This window comes from Podarcis vaucheri (genome assembly GCF_965113315.1).
Source record: "Podarcis vaucheri genome assembly, chromosome: Z".
NCBI lineage: Eukaryota > Metazoa > Chordata > Lepidosauria > Squamata > Lacertidae > Podarcis > Podarcis vaucheri.
The window spans coordinates 35,023,686-35,038,999 of record NC_138758.1 but is presented as its reverse complement, the minus strand read 5'-3'; the positions used below and the strand labels follow the sequence as shown (position 1 = coordinate 35,038,999).

The window sequence follows — 15,314 nt, the reverse complement described above, 5'->3', positions numbered from 1 at the left end:
AGGAAAGCTTCAAACTGCTGAGAAGTAAACTCCCCACCCCGATCAGTAAACAAACAAGAAATACGTTTACCGTGCGCATTCTCCAACCAAGCACAGAATGCCTTAAACTTCGGAAACGCTTGCGATTTCTGTTCGAGCAAATACACATGAATGTACCTGGAAAAGGAATCAATCAGAATCATGAAGTACCTTGCTCCTCCTAAAGAGGGCGCTAGTGGACCAACCAGGTCTGCATGCACTAGCTGGTAGGGTTTGGAAGCCTGCCTGCTAGACTCCTTGCCTTTTGGAGCAACCTTCACCTTGTTCTCTGCACAAGATACACATTTCATGTGAAATTTACAGGGTTTGATGTTCAAACCCTCAACCACCTCTGGCATCTTGGCCAGTGCCTTCCAAGAGAGGTGACAAAACCTTCAATGCGCATCGTGAATGCAACCTGCATGAAGAACTTTGTTAGTTTGTGCAACACAACAGGAATCAGCATTAGACACAACAACAGTGTCGTCATAAGTTATATGGAACAAACCATCCATAAACTTTGCATGCAAATAGTCCTCTTTGCCTTTACTGATGACACAGACGCTCCTCTTGAAGGAAATCTGAAAACCACGCCCAGTAAGCTGTGGGACGCTAAGCAAGTTGCTCGCCGCTCCTGGAACAAAAAGTACATTACTGATGGTAGTGTGCAGACTTGCAAGTTTCACAGTCCCTTCTCCTGCGATTTGCAACGTCCTTCCATCAGCCAGGTGGATCTCACCTTCCTGAGGCTTGAAGGAGATAAAGAGATGGCGGTCCTTCGAAACGTGGCGGGTGGCTCCTGAATCCACAATAAACCTGCCTTTGGCTGTTGGAGCAGTCTTAACAGCAAGCAAACTCTTTTGCAGCTTGCCCCCCCTGCTGCTCCTGGCCAGCAGACGTGCCTTTAGCCTTTGGTGAAGCAGTGCCAGCAAACATCGCTTTGTTTTTCCCTGGCGCGGGCTTTTCACCCTCCTTCTGCTTCGGGCCACCTGCAGGCTTTTTCCTCTGTTTATTTCCAGTCTTTGGACAAAACCTCTGAGTATGACCTTGGTTCCCACAGTTCCAGCACTTCACAGCTGCCAACGCTTTGGCTCCCCCTGGAGGCTGGAATGCTGTCCCACTTTGCTCCCCCTGAAGCGCACAAGCCGACTCAGCTGCATTCCTTCTATCGTATTCATTTTGCAAAGTTGCCAAGACCTTTGTAGCAGTGAGGTCTTGCGCAGGGAGGGTCGCCAGCTGACTTGACACGGCATGATAGCTTTCATCCAGGGAGTCCAGGATGAGAATAGCAAACAGTGACTCAGGCATATTGAAACCTCTCTGAGCCAATTCCTGTCTGAGATGCTGCAACTGTAAAACGTGGGCTCTAAGATCTTCCCCTGGCTCCAAACGCTTCCTGTGCAGCTTTCTGAAATAAAGCAACACAGACCCAGCCTCTTGTCGGAGATGACAGGCTCTTAGCCCGTCCCACATCTCACGGGCAGTTGCCTTGCCAGCCAAGGTGATTAACTCTTCAGGAGCTACTGAGAGCAAAATTATTCCCATGGCTCTCGAATCTTGTGCTTTCCACTCATCTGTCACAGGGGCTGGGGGATTCTCAGAAACGGTATTCCATACTCCAAGCCTTCTCATCTGGCCCTCACAGTACCTTGCCCAGGTCTGATAGTTGTGGCCATTCAGCTTTAGTGGACACGGAGCAGTTTCTGAGGTCTGTAAGAGATCCATCTCAGCTTTTTACTTGAGCCGTGAGCCCTATGCCTTCAAAGACTCCTTATCTTGGCAGCTATTAATCTCGAGGCCTCTTTGGCGCAGCTCCCAGGCCAATTAAGCCTTGCCGGAGATCAAAGGCTCCTTGCCGAGGTAAAACAGAAAAGCGTCCCTTCCTTTTGCTTTTCCCCCAACATACCTCAAACGCAGTCTGTTGCAGCTTTACTCTCCTGTAGGTGCTTTGAATCTGGGCCCATAACCTTGTTGTTGGGAAACTGCCAGGGAGATAACGTCCATCATGGCCCCCAAGCCGGAGTTCGGAGGATCCATCGGCCTCCCGTAGTCACGCAGATCCAACAGTTAGGGGCACAAAGCCTTTGGAAATTCCTAGCCACATTCCTAGGCTGGTGCACCCTCTTTCAGCAGAAAGCACAGTCAAAAGCTTGCACCGCAGAAGAGCAGAAAAGCATATTTACAGACTTTATTTAGAACATGAACAGAACAAAAGAAAACACGTCCATTCTCAGTCAGCGTCTCTGACCGTCTGGCAAAAACGAAAGGAAACAACAGCATAAACATCCTGTGAACAGGACATGCGCAGACTCTGTTACTTACAAAGCCTGCTCCCTCTTAAGGTGGAACGGAAATATCCTAACTCCATGCTTGGACGAAGCGGAGGTGTCTTAATAGAATGCCCCCCTCACCTGGAATACAAGCAGAATGGCAGTTCCAAGAGGGCAGCTTGTGTAGGGGTCCCCCACACCACATTGTGATGGGGCAATTATTTATTTGACAACATTTATACGCCACTTGATTGTAAACCTCTATGCAGTTTACAAAAATATATATTAAAATTATCAGTAAAAACGGTTAAAAACCTTTTTAGATAATACAAATCAACCGGGGAGGGGGGGAGAGAGAGAATAAAACATGTCAATATCTATGTGCCTAAACAAAAATGTTTAAAGCAGGCAACGAAAAGAATACAGTGAAGGTGCCTGCCTGGCGTCAATAGGCAAGGAGTTCTGAAGTGCATGTGCCACACTGAAAGATCAATTTCTCACAATTGTGGGAATGAGTATCATGTGGCACCTCTAACAGTGTCAGTTCTGCAGATCAATGAGCACATATGGAGCAAGATGGTCCTGCTGTGATGACCAAATTCCTCAGCACTTGTTTCCTGCCAGATTTTTCATTCCTTCATTTCATAAAATTTATATACTGCTTTTTTATTATTTTTAAAAAATACACATGAAAGCTGTTTAAACCTGCAGGGTTTAATACAGCCATTCATAGAAAGAAAGAATTATAGAGTTAGAAGGGGACCCAAAAGGCCATCTAATCCAATTCTGAAAAAAATCAACCTTTGCTTCTTGCTTTCTTAGGATGAAGAGAATCAAGGGGACCTGGGAGTGCAGCTTTATTGGCGATTGCACTCACCTGAAAGGGGCTCTTGCATTCGCACTCTTCATAGGGAACGTTGCCCTGGTGATATCACAAGTAAGAATTTTCTTCATTCACAAATGTATTAAAAATATCCATATACCACCAGGTATGCAAGCACCTCCAGTTGCTGCCCAGTGACAATGTGTAAAATGCAATTCAAGCAGTGGTCTAGTGGTTTGGGGGTCACCAGAGGGTGTGTGTGTCAAAGACTTGTTACTATTTCTGTAGCAGCATCCCAGAAGGCTCCCTGTCTCCGGGATCCTTGAGCTGACCAATCAGCATGAAAGGTTTGTTTAGCCACTGGGAAGAAGCCTTCTTGCCCTTTGCACTAATTGGATCCAGTCAGAGTGAAAGGAGTTGAGTCAGCCCTGAGAATGGGCTCCTGGTGCCCCTCTGGATAAGGTACATGTGAGGAACACCAAAGAGTTTGCTCTGTAAGCTGAAAAGCTAAGCATTCAGGAACGTCGAAAAGACAACGGAAGGAACGCTTCTGTTTCAAGAGAATAGGGTACAAGTTCTGTTATGTACAATGGCACTTCAATGAAAACACAGCTTAAGTCACTCTGAAAGAAGATTTTGGAGCACTCCAAATGATTTGTCCACATACATGCACAGAAAATAGCAGATTTAGCTGAAAGGAAAAACATGGAGATCTGCACTGATCATTGTAATGCATCCCTAATTATTACTGTTGTATAATTATAAAGTTGTTGTATAATCTTAGAAGGGGGCCTGGCTATGACTCTCATGAAGGAACCCCGCACTTCTGAATTTGCCACTACACTACTGAATGCAAGTACAGAATATGCAATACAATTTAAAACCAGACACAAATGAAGCAATGAAGATGTACTGAAAAATGACAGTGGCAGGCATGAAGAATCAGTGTTCTGTCAAAAGGGCGATAGCTCAGTGGTAGAGCCCCTGCTCTGCATGCAGAAGGTTCCAGGTTCGGTCCTCAATGGCACCCTTGCTCCGCCATGGTGAAACCCTATCCTGAAACCTTGGAAAGACACCGTCAGTGAGTGTAAGCAGTACTTTGACAGATAAACCAAGGGTTTTATTCATTAGGCAGATTCCTATGTCCCTACCTATCTCTGCTGTCAGATGCAGAATTATGAGGACTAGAATCTTTCTTTATGTTTAGCTGAAGGAGCAACTGCTGAGTGGCAGAGTCCCTGCTTTGCATGCAGGAGGCCACAGCTTCAGCCTCCAGTGGCATCTCCTGGTAGGATGAATGTCTCCTATCTGAAATCCTAGAGAACCTCTGCCAGTCCATGTCAAAGATACTGAGCAGGATGTGCCAGTGGTCTGACATGGCTGCTCTGCACAAGTATGTGCTAAATATGAGCAAATCATAAACTGGGGCCCCTGTCTTCAGTGGGGGAAGGAAATGGAGATGCAGCTGGCAGACGGGCATGAAACCTCAAATGAACTGAAGTAGGACAGAAATGGGGAAAGAATTGGTTTTAGCAGCTGAACCGTGTTTGTTGAAGTATCCCTTTAACCAATCAACCCATCTCGCCTCTAATTTATCTTCTTTGCCCCTAAATGGCAAACAGGAGAATCTTCAGGCGTCCAACAGCCTTGAGGAAGGCAGTGACGTCACTGCCCACTGGTGGGGCGAGTGGACCAAGTGGACGGCTTGCACCCGGACATGTGGGGGAGGAGTCAAATCCCAAGAGAGGCACTGCCTGCGGCAGAGGTAAACCCCTCGCTCCATTGAACTCATCTCACCCCCCCCCAATCCTCTGAACAATAAAACTTTCCCATTGGTTCCGAAGGGACCGTCTCAGGCAGCCTCCCTCGAATCAGGTGCCCTCAAGGTTGAACCGGGGCTAATGGGAGCTGTAATCCATAGCCATCTGGATAGGGCTTCCTGGTGATTTGTTGCAGGAAGGATAACATTTTCAGCCAAAGGATCACTGTCCCCTTGAAGGGAACCTTCAGAAAGGTGGGCGTAGCCAAGACAAAAGCAGGCAGGTTAGTGGCTGTGATTCTTACCATTGTGTAGCCAGATAAATTCCAGCTGCACACAGCACAGAGGTTCCTTTTATATGCAGATGTATCTTTCCATCCTCCATCCAGGTAAGAAAGAGGCATTATCTCAGTTCAAAAACGCTATTCCAACCAGGCAAACACACTGAAGGAGGCAGCGAAGGAGGGGTACCAGGAGAGGTTGTGTGTGTAGCCTTGGGAGAATTTTAAGGGCCACATAAGAGGTGACATGGGACACGGGTTGTGCTATGGGTTAAACTACAGAGCCTAGGACTTGCCGATCAGAAGGTCAGCGGTTTGAATCCCCACAATGGGGTGAGCTCCTGTTTCTCGGTCCCTGCTCCTGCCCACCTAGCAGTTCGAAAGCACATCAAAGTGCAAGTAGATAAATAGGTACCGCTCTGGTGGGAAGGTAAACGGTGTTTCTGTGTGCCGCTCTGGTTTGCCAGAAGCGGCTTAGTCATGCTGGCCACATGATTCGGAAGCTCCCTCAGCCAATAAAGCGAGATGAGCGCCACAACCCCAGAGTCGGTCACGACTGGACCTGATGGTCAGGGGTCTCTTTACCTTTATTCTTGCTGATATTTGTAAGCCATTCTGGGGCCCTTTCTTTTGGATGATAATGACGCGTTTCATTTTTCGCTTGACTTGATCCTGTTTCCTTTTCTTTAGAAAGAAGTCCATGACGGGGCTCGCTAATAAAACATGCACTGGGACATCAAAAAGATACCAGCTATGCAAAGTGCAAGTAAGAGGAGCATTTTCATGCTTTTAAAAAATTATTATTGAGATGCAACTTTCAGTCTTAACTAGCAAGGTACAGATTCCATGTAGCTGTAGAAAATATGAACCAGCTACCACCACTATTTCAAACTCAGGCCACCTTCACACCATACATTTAAAGTGCTATGATGCCACTTTAAACAGCCATGGCTTCGCCCAAATAATCCTAGGAAGTGGAGTTTGTTAAGCGTGTTGAGAGTTGCTTGCAAACCCCCATTCCTCTCCCAGAGCTACAGTTTCCAGAGTTCCAGAGAGTGAAGAAGAACTGGTTGTTAAACCACTCTGGAAATTGTAGCTCTGTTCTCAGGATTCTTCAAAGCCTTAATAGTATGGTGTGGGTATCCTCATCCTCATCCTCGATTAGTAGAAATAGGAACCTTCCTAATGCCAGTTGTTGGAAACCACAGGAGGGAAGTGCTCTTGTGCTCGGATCCTGCTTGCTGGTTTCCCACAGGCATCTAGTTGGTTTCTGTGAAAAGAGGTTGCTTTGGACTAGAGGAGCCCTGGCCCGATCCAGCAGGCTGTTCTGGTGTTCTTTTATTAGCCTGTAACAGTCCCAGGATCTTCCTGATTCCCTTGCACATTTGGGTTTTGACAGCCCACCATCAGTTCACCCACAAGGGCAGGAAAAGCCTCTGAAATGTAGAAGCAGATTCTCCTTCTCCTCCTCCTCTTCCTCATCTGGACTCGTCTCTTCCTTTTCCAGCAGTGTCCCCCGAATGGCAGGAGCTTCCGGGAGCAGCAGTGCACATCCTTCAACTCCCACATGTACAACGGGCGGACGTATCAATGGAAGCCATTGTATCCTGGTAAACAAGGAGGCCTTTTGTCCAGGCGCTTTTGATAAGGCAAAGCTTACTCTCACCCCACCTCATCCAAAAAAGACAGAAAGACAGGCACACACACAGAGAGAGGGGGGGGGATTTGAAATGAATGGAGTTCTCTTCTGTTCTAGGAAGGAGGCTCCAACCAGATTTTATCAGAGGAGCAAAACTCCCCACCCCCTTCTTTCCCTGGGCTTAAAGGCCTCTGCAGTTGCAACAGCTGCTTTGAAAAAGACAAGAAGGGAGTAGGGGAGTGGAAGCATTGTGATGAACTAGGACTGGGTCAAATATCCACTAGTTTCTAATGCATATGCAGAAATGACCCTGACAGCCAATCTTGAACTTGCTTGTAGGTTGCTGCTGTTATTATTTAAATCGATTAGTTGCTTTCTCTCTTTTAGTGACTTACAACAAACAAACAAACAAACAAACAAACAAACCTGGTAGATACATTAAAGCATCCCACCCACTCTAAAAGGCCCTAGATAGTTAAGAGCTAAAGGCTTGGTTAAAAAGGAATGTTTTTGTCTGAAGATATATACATTCATACCTCATGTTACATTTGCTTCATGTTACATTCTTTCAGGTTACATCCCGCAGCAACCTGGAAGTACCGGAAAGAGTTACTTCCGGGTTTCGCCACTTGCGCATGCACAGACATGCAAAATGACGTCACGTGCATGTGCAGAAGTGGCGAGTCGCAACCCGCGCATGCACAGATGCGCCGCTGCGGGTTGCGCTCTTTTCATGTTGCGAATGGGCCTCCGGAACGGATCCCATTTGCAACCAAAAGTACCACTGTATAATGATGGCATTAGGCAAGCCTCCTGGAGAGATAAATGCACAAGCAGGGAGCCACCACTGAAAAGGCCTAGTTCACGTGTTACTACTGTCTGGGCCTCCCGTGGAGGCAGACACATGACGAAGGGCCTCAGATTATGATCAGAGGTTAGAACACCACTTCAAGGTAGATCAAATACTTATCCATATTTTGAGACACCACCTCAGTGTGTGAAAAGTGCACTCAAAAATTTGTGTTATTTACAGTTGTGATGCATCCATAATATGTACTTTATGGGGAAGCACACTGGAAAATACCTATTTGGAGGAAATTTGTTCCATAATGCGTATAATAATGTGCATAACAAGCGCATTTAAATTTTAAAAGCAGAAATTTCATGGGTTCCCTCCCCCGCAAACAAATCTACACAGAACAGGGCAGGGCAGGCTTTCAACTGAGTAACAGTGAAAATGAAATGGGATGTCCTAGCCACCATGGAGGCTATGCTTCTCCTTCACAGTCAGAGGCAGTAATGTTTCTGAATGCCAGTTGCTGGAAACCGAAAGAGGGGAGAGTGTTCTTCTGCTCAGATCCTACTTGTTGGTTTCCCATTGAGGTATCTGGTCTGCCACTGTGAGAACAGGATGCTGGACTAGATGAGCCCCCTTTGGTGTGATCCAGCTGCAGAGCTCTTCCTATGTCCTGATGTTATGCTATACTTTCTACCCCACAATGGTGGATATTTTGCTGGTGACATTTAATAAGCAACTGTGTGCATTTGTGTGTGTGCGTGTGTGTGTGTTTGGTCAGTGTGTGCAATATCATTTGTCCTCCTATCTCCAGATGACTATGTCCACATCTCCAGCAAGCCCTGTGATCTCCACTGCACAACCATCGATGGTCAAAGGCAGCTCATGGTCCTGGCTCGGGACGGGACGTCCTGTAAATACTCCGATTTCCGTGGGGTTTGCGTTTCTGGAAAATGTGAGGTTGTTAAACATTATAGCAACCATATTGTCAGCCCAGGGGGTGGGGGAGATGGGACAAGAAGAGGGGGACATACAAATGACCCTGTTGTGGGGAGCCCAGAATCTGGGTGCTGACCAGTGGGGAGCTGCATGGCCATTGTGGGGTGAAGTTGCATTAGAGGCTGCTAGGATTTGTAGTTCTGCAGAATATTCCCTCGCGTCAACTTCCACTCTCAGCATCTGTAAAGATCCCAGGGGAGAAAACTTCCAGGCTAGGCTTCTTCCAGCAACATCAGTGAGGATGTGGTGGGTGGGCAAGATTTCTATTGTACCACATGTCCAAGAAGTGAAATAGCAGCCAGCAACCCCTCCTTCTTACCTGTTGGCCAAGGTGACATTGAATATCATTTGATGTGGGGTTTGGGGCATAGGAGGGTGTCTTGGATGAGGAGCAGAGAGAAAGGATCCGAGCCAGGAGGACTGGAAGCACAGCCAGCAGCTGTATTGCCATCCAGCTAGTGAGGATTTCTTTGGTCCATGCGTGTGGCAATGATGGCCCCCAACTTAGATGGCTTTGAAAGAGGGTTGGGGAAATTCATGGAGGAGGAGAATGCTACCAGTGACTACTAGCCATGATGGCCATGCTCTGGTCAGAGACAATATTACTTCTGAATTCCAGTTGGGCTTCTTAATTCTACATTGGATCACTTTGGCCTGATCCAACAGGCTTTCTTATGTCATGGTGGAGAAGGCTACCCATGGCTACTACCTCCTGTGCTTCAAGGCAACAAAGGTTCTGAATACCACTTGTTGGAAACTGCAATGGGGAGAGGGCTCTTGTGCTTACGTCCTGCTTGCAGGCATCCCATTGGGGCACTGGTTGGCCACTGTGAGAAGAGGATGCTGGACTAGATGGGCCACTGGCCTGATCCAGCAGGGATCTTCTTGTGTTCTTAAGTTCTTATGCATGGAAAAAGTGTTTGTGTGGGTGTGTGGGTGTGTGCGTTGAATGTGGGTGAGACTGTGCGGGGTGGTGGTGGTGAGCATATGTGTATGTGAATGAGTGTGAATAGGGAAGTGGGATGTTTTAAAAATCCAACCAGATTTTTTGGGGGGTGGGGTGGGGAGGAGAAGCATTAAATAAAAATATTTTGCTCCCTGCCAGGGATGGGGCTGGTCTCACCTTTGGGAGTCAACTCTGGAATGGTGGGCAGGGTTTGGGGGGATGTCACAGTTAAGGCCCCGTCTTGCATTCCCACCAGCCAGAGTACTTTTCATGGTGGGAGATGCGGTGGGGCTTCTGAAGACAATTTCAGCCTGCAGGCTGCTTCATACAGGAGGAGGCTGATCTTTCAGATATCCTGGCCCTGAGCCATTTAGGGCTTTGTAGGTAAGCATCAGCACTCTGAACTGGACCCAGAAGCCAGAGCAGTTTGCTTGTGATTTATTTAACAATCTTCCATTCCTCCTTTTTAAAGAGAAGCTGAGAAGGCCCTAGCTCAGTGGTAGAGCACCTGCTTTGCATGCAGAAGGTCCCAGGTTCAATCCCCAGTGGCATCTCTAGGATAGAACCCCTACATGAAACCCCAGAAAGCTGCTGCTGGTCAATGTAGACAATGCTGAGCTAGATGGATCAATGCTCTAACTCAGTAGGAAGCAGCTTCCTTTGTTCCCAGGAAGGGCTGTAACTCAGGCAAAAAGCCCTCCCCTCGGTCACCACCAATTGTACTCAGGTCAACATAATGTTGTGCAATAGGTTGCAGGGAATGCCATCAGCAACTGGTTGGCCAGTGTGAGAAGAGGATGTGGACCAGATAGGCCTTTGGTCTGATCCAGCAGGGCTCTTCTTAACTGATAGTTGGGAATGGAACCTCCAGGCCCAGAGGCAGCTGATTGGATTCACAGGTGGGGAGAGCTGCTGTTGTTCTCAGGTCCTGTTTACAGGATTCCCATTGGTTTGGCCATTCTGAGAACCGGATGTTGGACTAGATGGGCCTCCTCTGGCCTGATCCAGCAGCCAGACTTTTCTTGACTTAGTGTTGCCCTGGCTGTTTGCATCCCACCACAGCCTTCTTCCACAGGTCTGTTTAGAAGGCTCTAACACTCCAACATTTTTAGTTTGTTCAGCCTGATTCTGATGCGGATCTATGACTATGTGATATTTACAGGGGCTTCATAACATGAAGGGGTAGAACAGAGGGCTCTCCATCACACACAATGTCGCTGGCCCTGAGATTACTGCTGCCAAACACACAGAGACACAGCCCAAAGTGTCAGCATGATATTTGAATTGCAGTGACTGTGCCCCTCTACCTGACCCTTGACACTCTATTTTACACTGTTTCCAGCCCATTGGATGTGACGGGATCCTGTTCTCAACTCACACGTTGGACAAATGTGGTGTTTGTCAAGGAAATGGGAGCAGCTGCACTCACGTCTCTGGGAGTTACAGAAAGGGAAATTCACATCTTGGTAAGGCTGGAGGGGTATTTTGTTCTTATGGCGTAGGGCTTGCCAATCCTTGAGCAAGATGTAATTGTGGGCAGGTGAATTTGTGCATGATCAGGGATGTGGGGAGTCTGGGCTTCCTTGCATCTGGACTGCGGCAAATTTGCCGCTGCCTCCCTCCACAACTCCCCCGCCCCTTTTCAAAGGACCAACATTGAATCAATTAAAAAAAAGGATCCTTCAGTCATTTCTGAATTTGCTCCTGTATGTGAAGAGTTATTCCCAGCCTAGGACTGTTAATTCTTGCAAAGTTTGCTTTTCATACATGGATGCAGTTTTCCACAGGCTATTCTCTGGTAACACACATCCCCGCCGGAGCAAGAGACATCCAGATCGTTGAACGGAAGAAATCTGCTGATGTTCTGGGTGTGTATGGTGCCAGGGGCAGGAATGAAGCTGAATGTTTATAATTTTATATTTCTGCGAAAACGAAACTGTTTGACAAGTAGCTTATTAGCCAAATCGGTATGTGAAATTCAGTCTCTTCCTGGCCTCTTTGGGTTCAGCCTTCCTTCTCCCTCTTGATTGCCTGTCTGTCTGTCCCCCTAGCTTCCAAAACATATTTGCCTGTGTGGTCTTTATCTGCCAACAGTTAAATGCCCTTCTGATTCTGAGACCCCACGTTACATTTTGCTTTGCCAACCCAGCTTTCCCCTTCCCTCACAGAACTGGCACAGCATGTCAGCCCTTTGCCAACTACATTGAGAAGTTGGGATGTTTATAAAGACCCCGGGTTCAGAAAAAGAAAAAAAAATCCACCAGAGGCTTGCAAATGTTAATGACAAGAAAGTTACTTCTTCAAGCTGACAATCTGAAACACACAAAAGAAAAAGGCATTGGGAGGGAGGAGGGTGTAAAGTCATACTTGCTTAGCATGTAGCAGAGATTGAGGTGTCTTTAAGATGACTTGTTCTAAGGTGTGGGTGGGAATTCTTTGCCTCTGCTGACTTCTGCAGCTGTTGCGGATGAAGCTGGCTACTACTTCTTCAATGGGAACTACAGAGTGGACAGCCCCAAAAACTTCAACATCGCAGGGACTGTTTTCAAGTACAGGAGGCCAATGGACATTTATGAAACTGGCATTGAATACATTGTGGCCCAAGGGCCAACCAATCAAGATTTGAACATCATGGTAAGCGTGGGGGCTTTTTTTTGTACCTAGAGATAGGTGGTCAATTTAGGAACAAGCAAAAACAAGTTCGTTTGCAAGTAGGGCTGGAAGAATCTAGGGGTTAGAATCTGGGGAAGTGCCACAGCTCAGTGATAGAACACCTGCTTGGCATGCAGAAGGTCCCAAGTTTATTCCCCACGAGTATCTCCAGTTAGGGTTGGGAGTCAAGACACCACTTGACAATACCTAGCTATCTGGACCCAATGGTCCAACTCAGTATAAGTCAGAGAACATACCCACTGAAATTAGTAGAGATGGCTAACTTAGGTCCATTAATTTCAAAGGGTCTAACCTGAGATTGAGTGAGAACCTGAGTGTGATAGCCTGAGAACTTAGATGGATACAGGTATCAGTTTCTCATTTTTCCAGTCATGCATTTAGATCATCCCATTTCTATATCAGTTTGCATTTTCCCCAGCCGGTTCAAAAATCCCTATGCATTTTCATGGATGTTTCTCCTAAGCTTATTTTTAATGTAATTTTGCTTGATATTGTTTCAAGCTATTTCCTCTAATATAATGTATGTTCTTATGTTTGCTATTCCTCCCCACTTCCAGGTCTGGAACCAAAATGGTAAAAACCCATCTATAACCTATGAATATACCCTTCTGAGGAAGCCGCATTCAAAAAACGTCCAGCCCATTTATTACACCTTCTCCGAGTCGGACAGTGGAGAAAGCAGAGAGATTGATGGAGAAGAGCCTCTGGGTTTTGTTCAGCACAATGCAAGTTTCTTTGGAACCCTCTCCAAAGAGAAGATCCATCTGGAGAATCAGGTGTTTGGAAGAAAGGACACCATTGAAGACCTAGACTTGAGCAAAATCCAAGAGACGAATGAAGTCTATGAAAGAACAGAGAGCAATGACTGCGACCCAACTCTAAAGGGCAAACAGGCCAAAGGTGAGGTGAACCCCAGGTCTTCACACCAGCTGTAGTTCATTCATTGCTAGGGCAGTGACTGTTCATGATGCAACTCTTGGCCTACAGATTAATATGCTTCTTTCACTATTTTAGCTAGAGTTCTAAAACAACAACATACATCTCAAAAATTTGTACAAGCTGGATGGAATTGACTTCAGAAATTCTCCTGTAATGCTGAACATTCGCCACCTGGTAGACACTGAATATTTCAATATTCATTCGCTGTTCATGAAGCACTTAATATAGCTATATTTTGACATAAAAAGATGCTCAACTTCAATATTTGACTTCATCACTGACATGCAATAGTATCTGGGGTCTGACAGGAAGGGCTTATAAGATTTCAAATTTGATATCTGGCAAAAGCAAGGACACAGTCAAATGAGAGCCATTGTGGAGTAGTGGTTAGAGGCCTGGAAGATTAGGGTTCAAATCCCTACTCAGCCATGAAGCTCACTGGGTGACTTGGACCAGTCACTCAATCTCAGACTATCCTATCTCATGGGGTTTTTGTGCAAATTTGAAAAACAAATCTATAATTTTACAAATCTCTTGATTTCATTTTCCTTCTCTCCCCCAGATTCAAATGCAACCCAATCCAATTACATGGTGGACGGAATTGGGAGAGATTTTGACTCCAGACTTGCATCCAAAGAATTCCTTTCTGAAAATGCTATCACCCATAAACTTTTGGAAAAGACATCAGACTCAAAAGAATCAGTCCAGAACAAGACGGCAAACAGCATCTTTTCCCCAAGGGACCCTGTTAACTCTGTTGGTTCTCACATGGACAGCCTTTATGTTGATTATGATGACGGTGATGATATGATCGCTTATGCCGTCAACAGCAGCTTCCTGGAGCTGAGCAGTGACAAAACCATCAACACATCTTCAGAGACTCAGTTTCCAAATGCCACCATCTTGGTCACTAGTCCTCAAGGGAACAGAACCCACAAAACAAGGTAAGAGGCCTTGAGGTGCTCCTTTGCAACTGAGATTTGATCTACTATATTTCAACCACTGGAGACATTGGGTTGTATCCAATGTTAATCCTACTCAGAGTAGAACCCATTGGAAATTGCTGCATGTGACCAACTCAGGCACATTAATGCCAATAGGTCTACTCTGAGTACAACTTTGCTGGATCAAAACACATTGCCCTTCCTTTAAACAGGCGTGTTGGTTCTGATTGTGGCTACTTGGTGTCAAAGGAAGATCCTCTACACATGCTGAGGGGCACACTGCACTGATAGTTGCATCAGGACCTACCAAAATGGCTTTATTGTTAAGTTTAGACTTAAGCAAGGAGAAACAGTCTAGACTAGGTTTACATGGGCATGTTTTTCTGTGTTATTTTTGACATCCTCCCGGTTCTTACGTCAGTGGGGAGAGGAGAAATTCACATTTTGATGGGACTGCCCCAAATCCATAGTTTCCAAAACAATCCACCAGCTGAACCTCAGCTCCCCTTCAAAATTCTCCCATCTCCAAACTTTGCCACACAGTTTTTCAACCAACCAACCAGCCAACCAACCAACACAAACTTAAAAATGCTACATTGAGGGAGGGAGTTTGCTTAAAAAATGTGTATAGTCATGAAAATAGCATTTAATATGTGATGGGAAATTCCGTACAAAGCAATAAAAGCACAAATTGATGGAGAAATTTGGCAAGCTAAACTTACAGTTGGAAAAACAGGAATCCAAACTGATTGACTCTGCTCATCCCCACTGATACGGTTAACTAGCCAAACCATTTTAAAATATCTCCCTCCCCAACACCCAGCTCCTAGGAATGTCATTGCAATATCTGTTTGGTTGGTGCTTAAAAAAAAACCTAACTTTAATAACAACAAAATATGCTCTTGGTTTAACTTTGGTCTGGTGCCTTGATTTCCACCCCGTGCCTAATAATTACCATACCACAATTCCCAGTCTGGTGAGTTAGCTGGGATAAAGGCTGTTTTAGTGAATGCAGCTCAGATTACTAGGAACTTTCGCTTGGTGTATGCGACGAGGACCACAGGACGGGCTGAGTTGCTTGCTTTGCTCACTTCTCTTCCTTCTGTCGGTGTCGGCTAAGCTTCTCCCACCTGGTACCCTCCAGATGGTTTAGACTGCAACTCCTATCAGTTCCCAGGGCTATTTCAAGACATATGGAGGGCACCAGGTGGGCAAAGGCTGGCATTC

General features: G+C 46.1%; 1 protein-coding gene across 4 annotated transcripts in view; it reads left to right on the top strand.

Annotated features, from left to right (window-relative positions):
- The window catches only part of ADAMTSL2 (ADAMTS like 2), a 44,562-nt gene that overhangs the window by 8,466 nt on the left and 20,782 nt on the right, over positions 1–15,314 (top strand). The window contains exons 2-11 of one of the 4 annotated variants that reach the window (XM_082207904.1): positions 3,111–3,225; positions 4,734–4,876; positions 5,842–5,917; positions 6,659–6,761; positions 8,401–8,546; positions 10,874–10,997; positions 11,319–11,399; positions 11,990–12,165; positions 12,762–13,104; positions 13,706–14,087. In XM_082207904.1, the coding sequence (XP_082064030.1) occupies positions 3,112–3,225; positions 4,734–4,876; positions 5,842–5,917; positions 6,659–6,761; positions 8,401–8,546; positions 10,874–10,997; positions 11,319–11,399; positions 11,990–12,165; positions 12,762–13,104; positions 13,706–14,087 (1,688 nt within the window). In that variant the 5' untranslated portion in view covers position 3,111. Of the gene's footprint in view, positions 1–3,110; positions 3,226–4,733; positions 4,877–5,841; positions 5,918–6,658; positions 6,762–8,400; positions 8,547–10,873; positions 10,998–11,318; positions 11,400–11,989; positions 12,166–12,761; positions 13,105–13,705; positions 14,088–15,314 lie in introns of those variants that run through there. The other 3 variants (XM_082207906.1, XM_082207905.1, XM_082207907.1) reach the window with 3 other exon arrangements.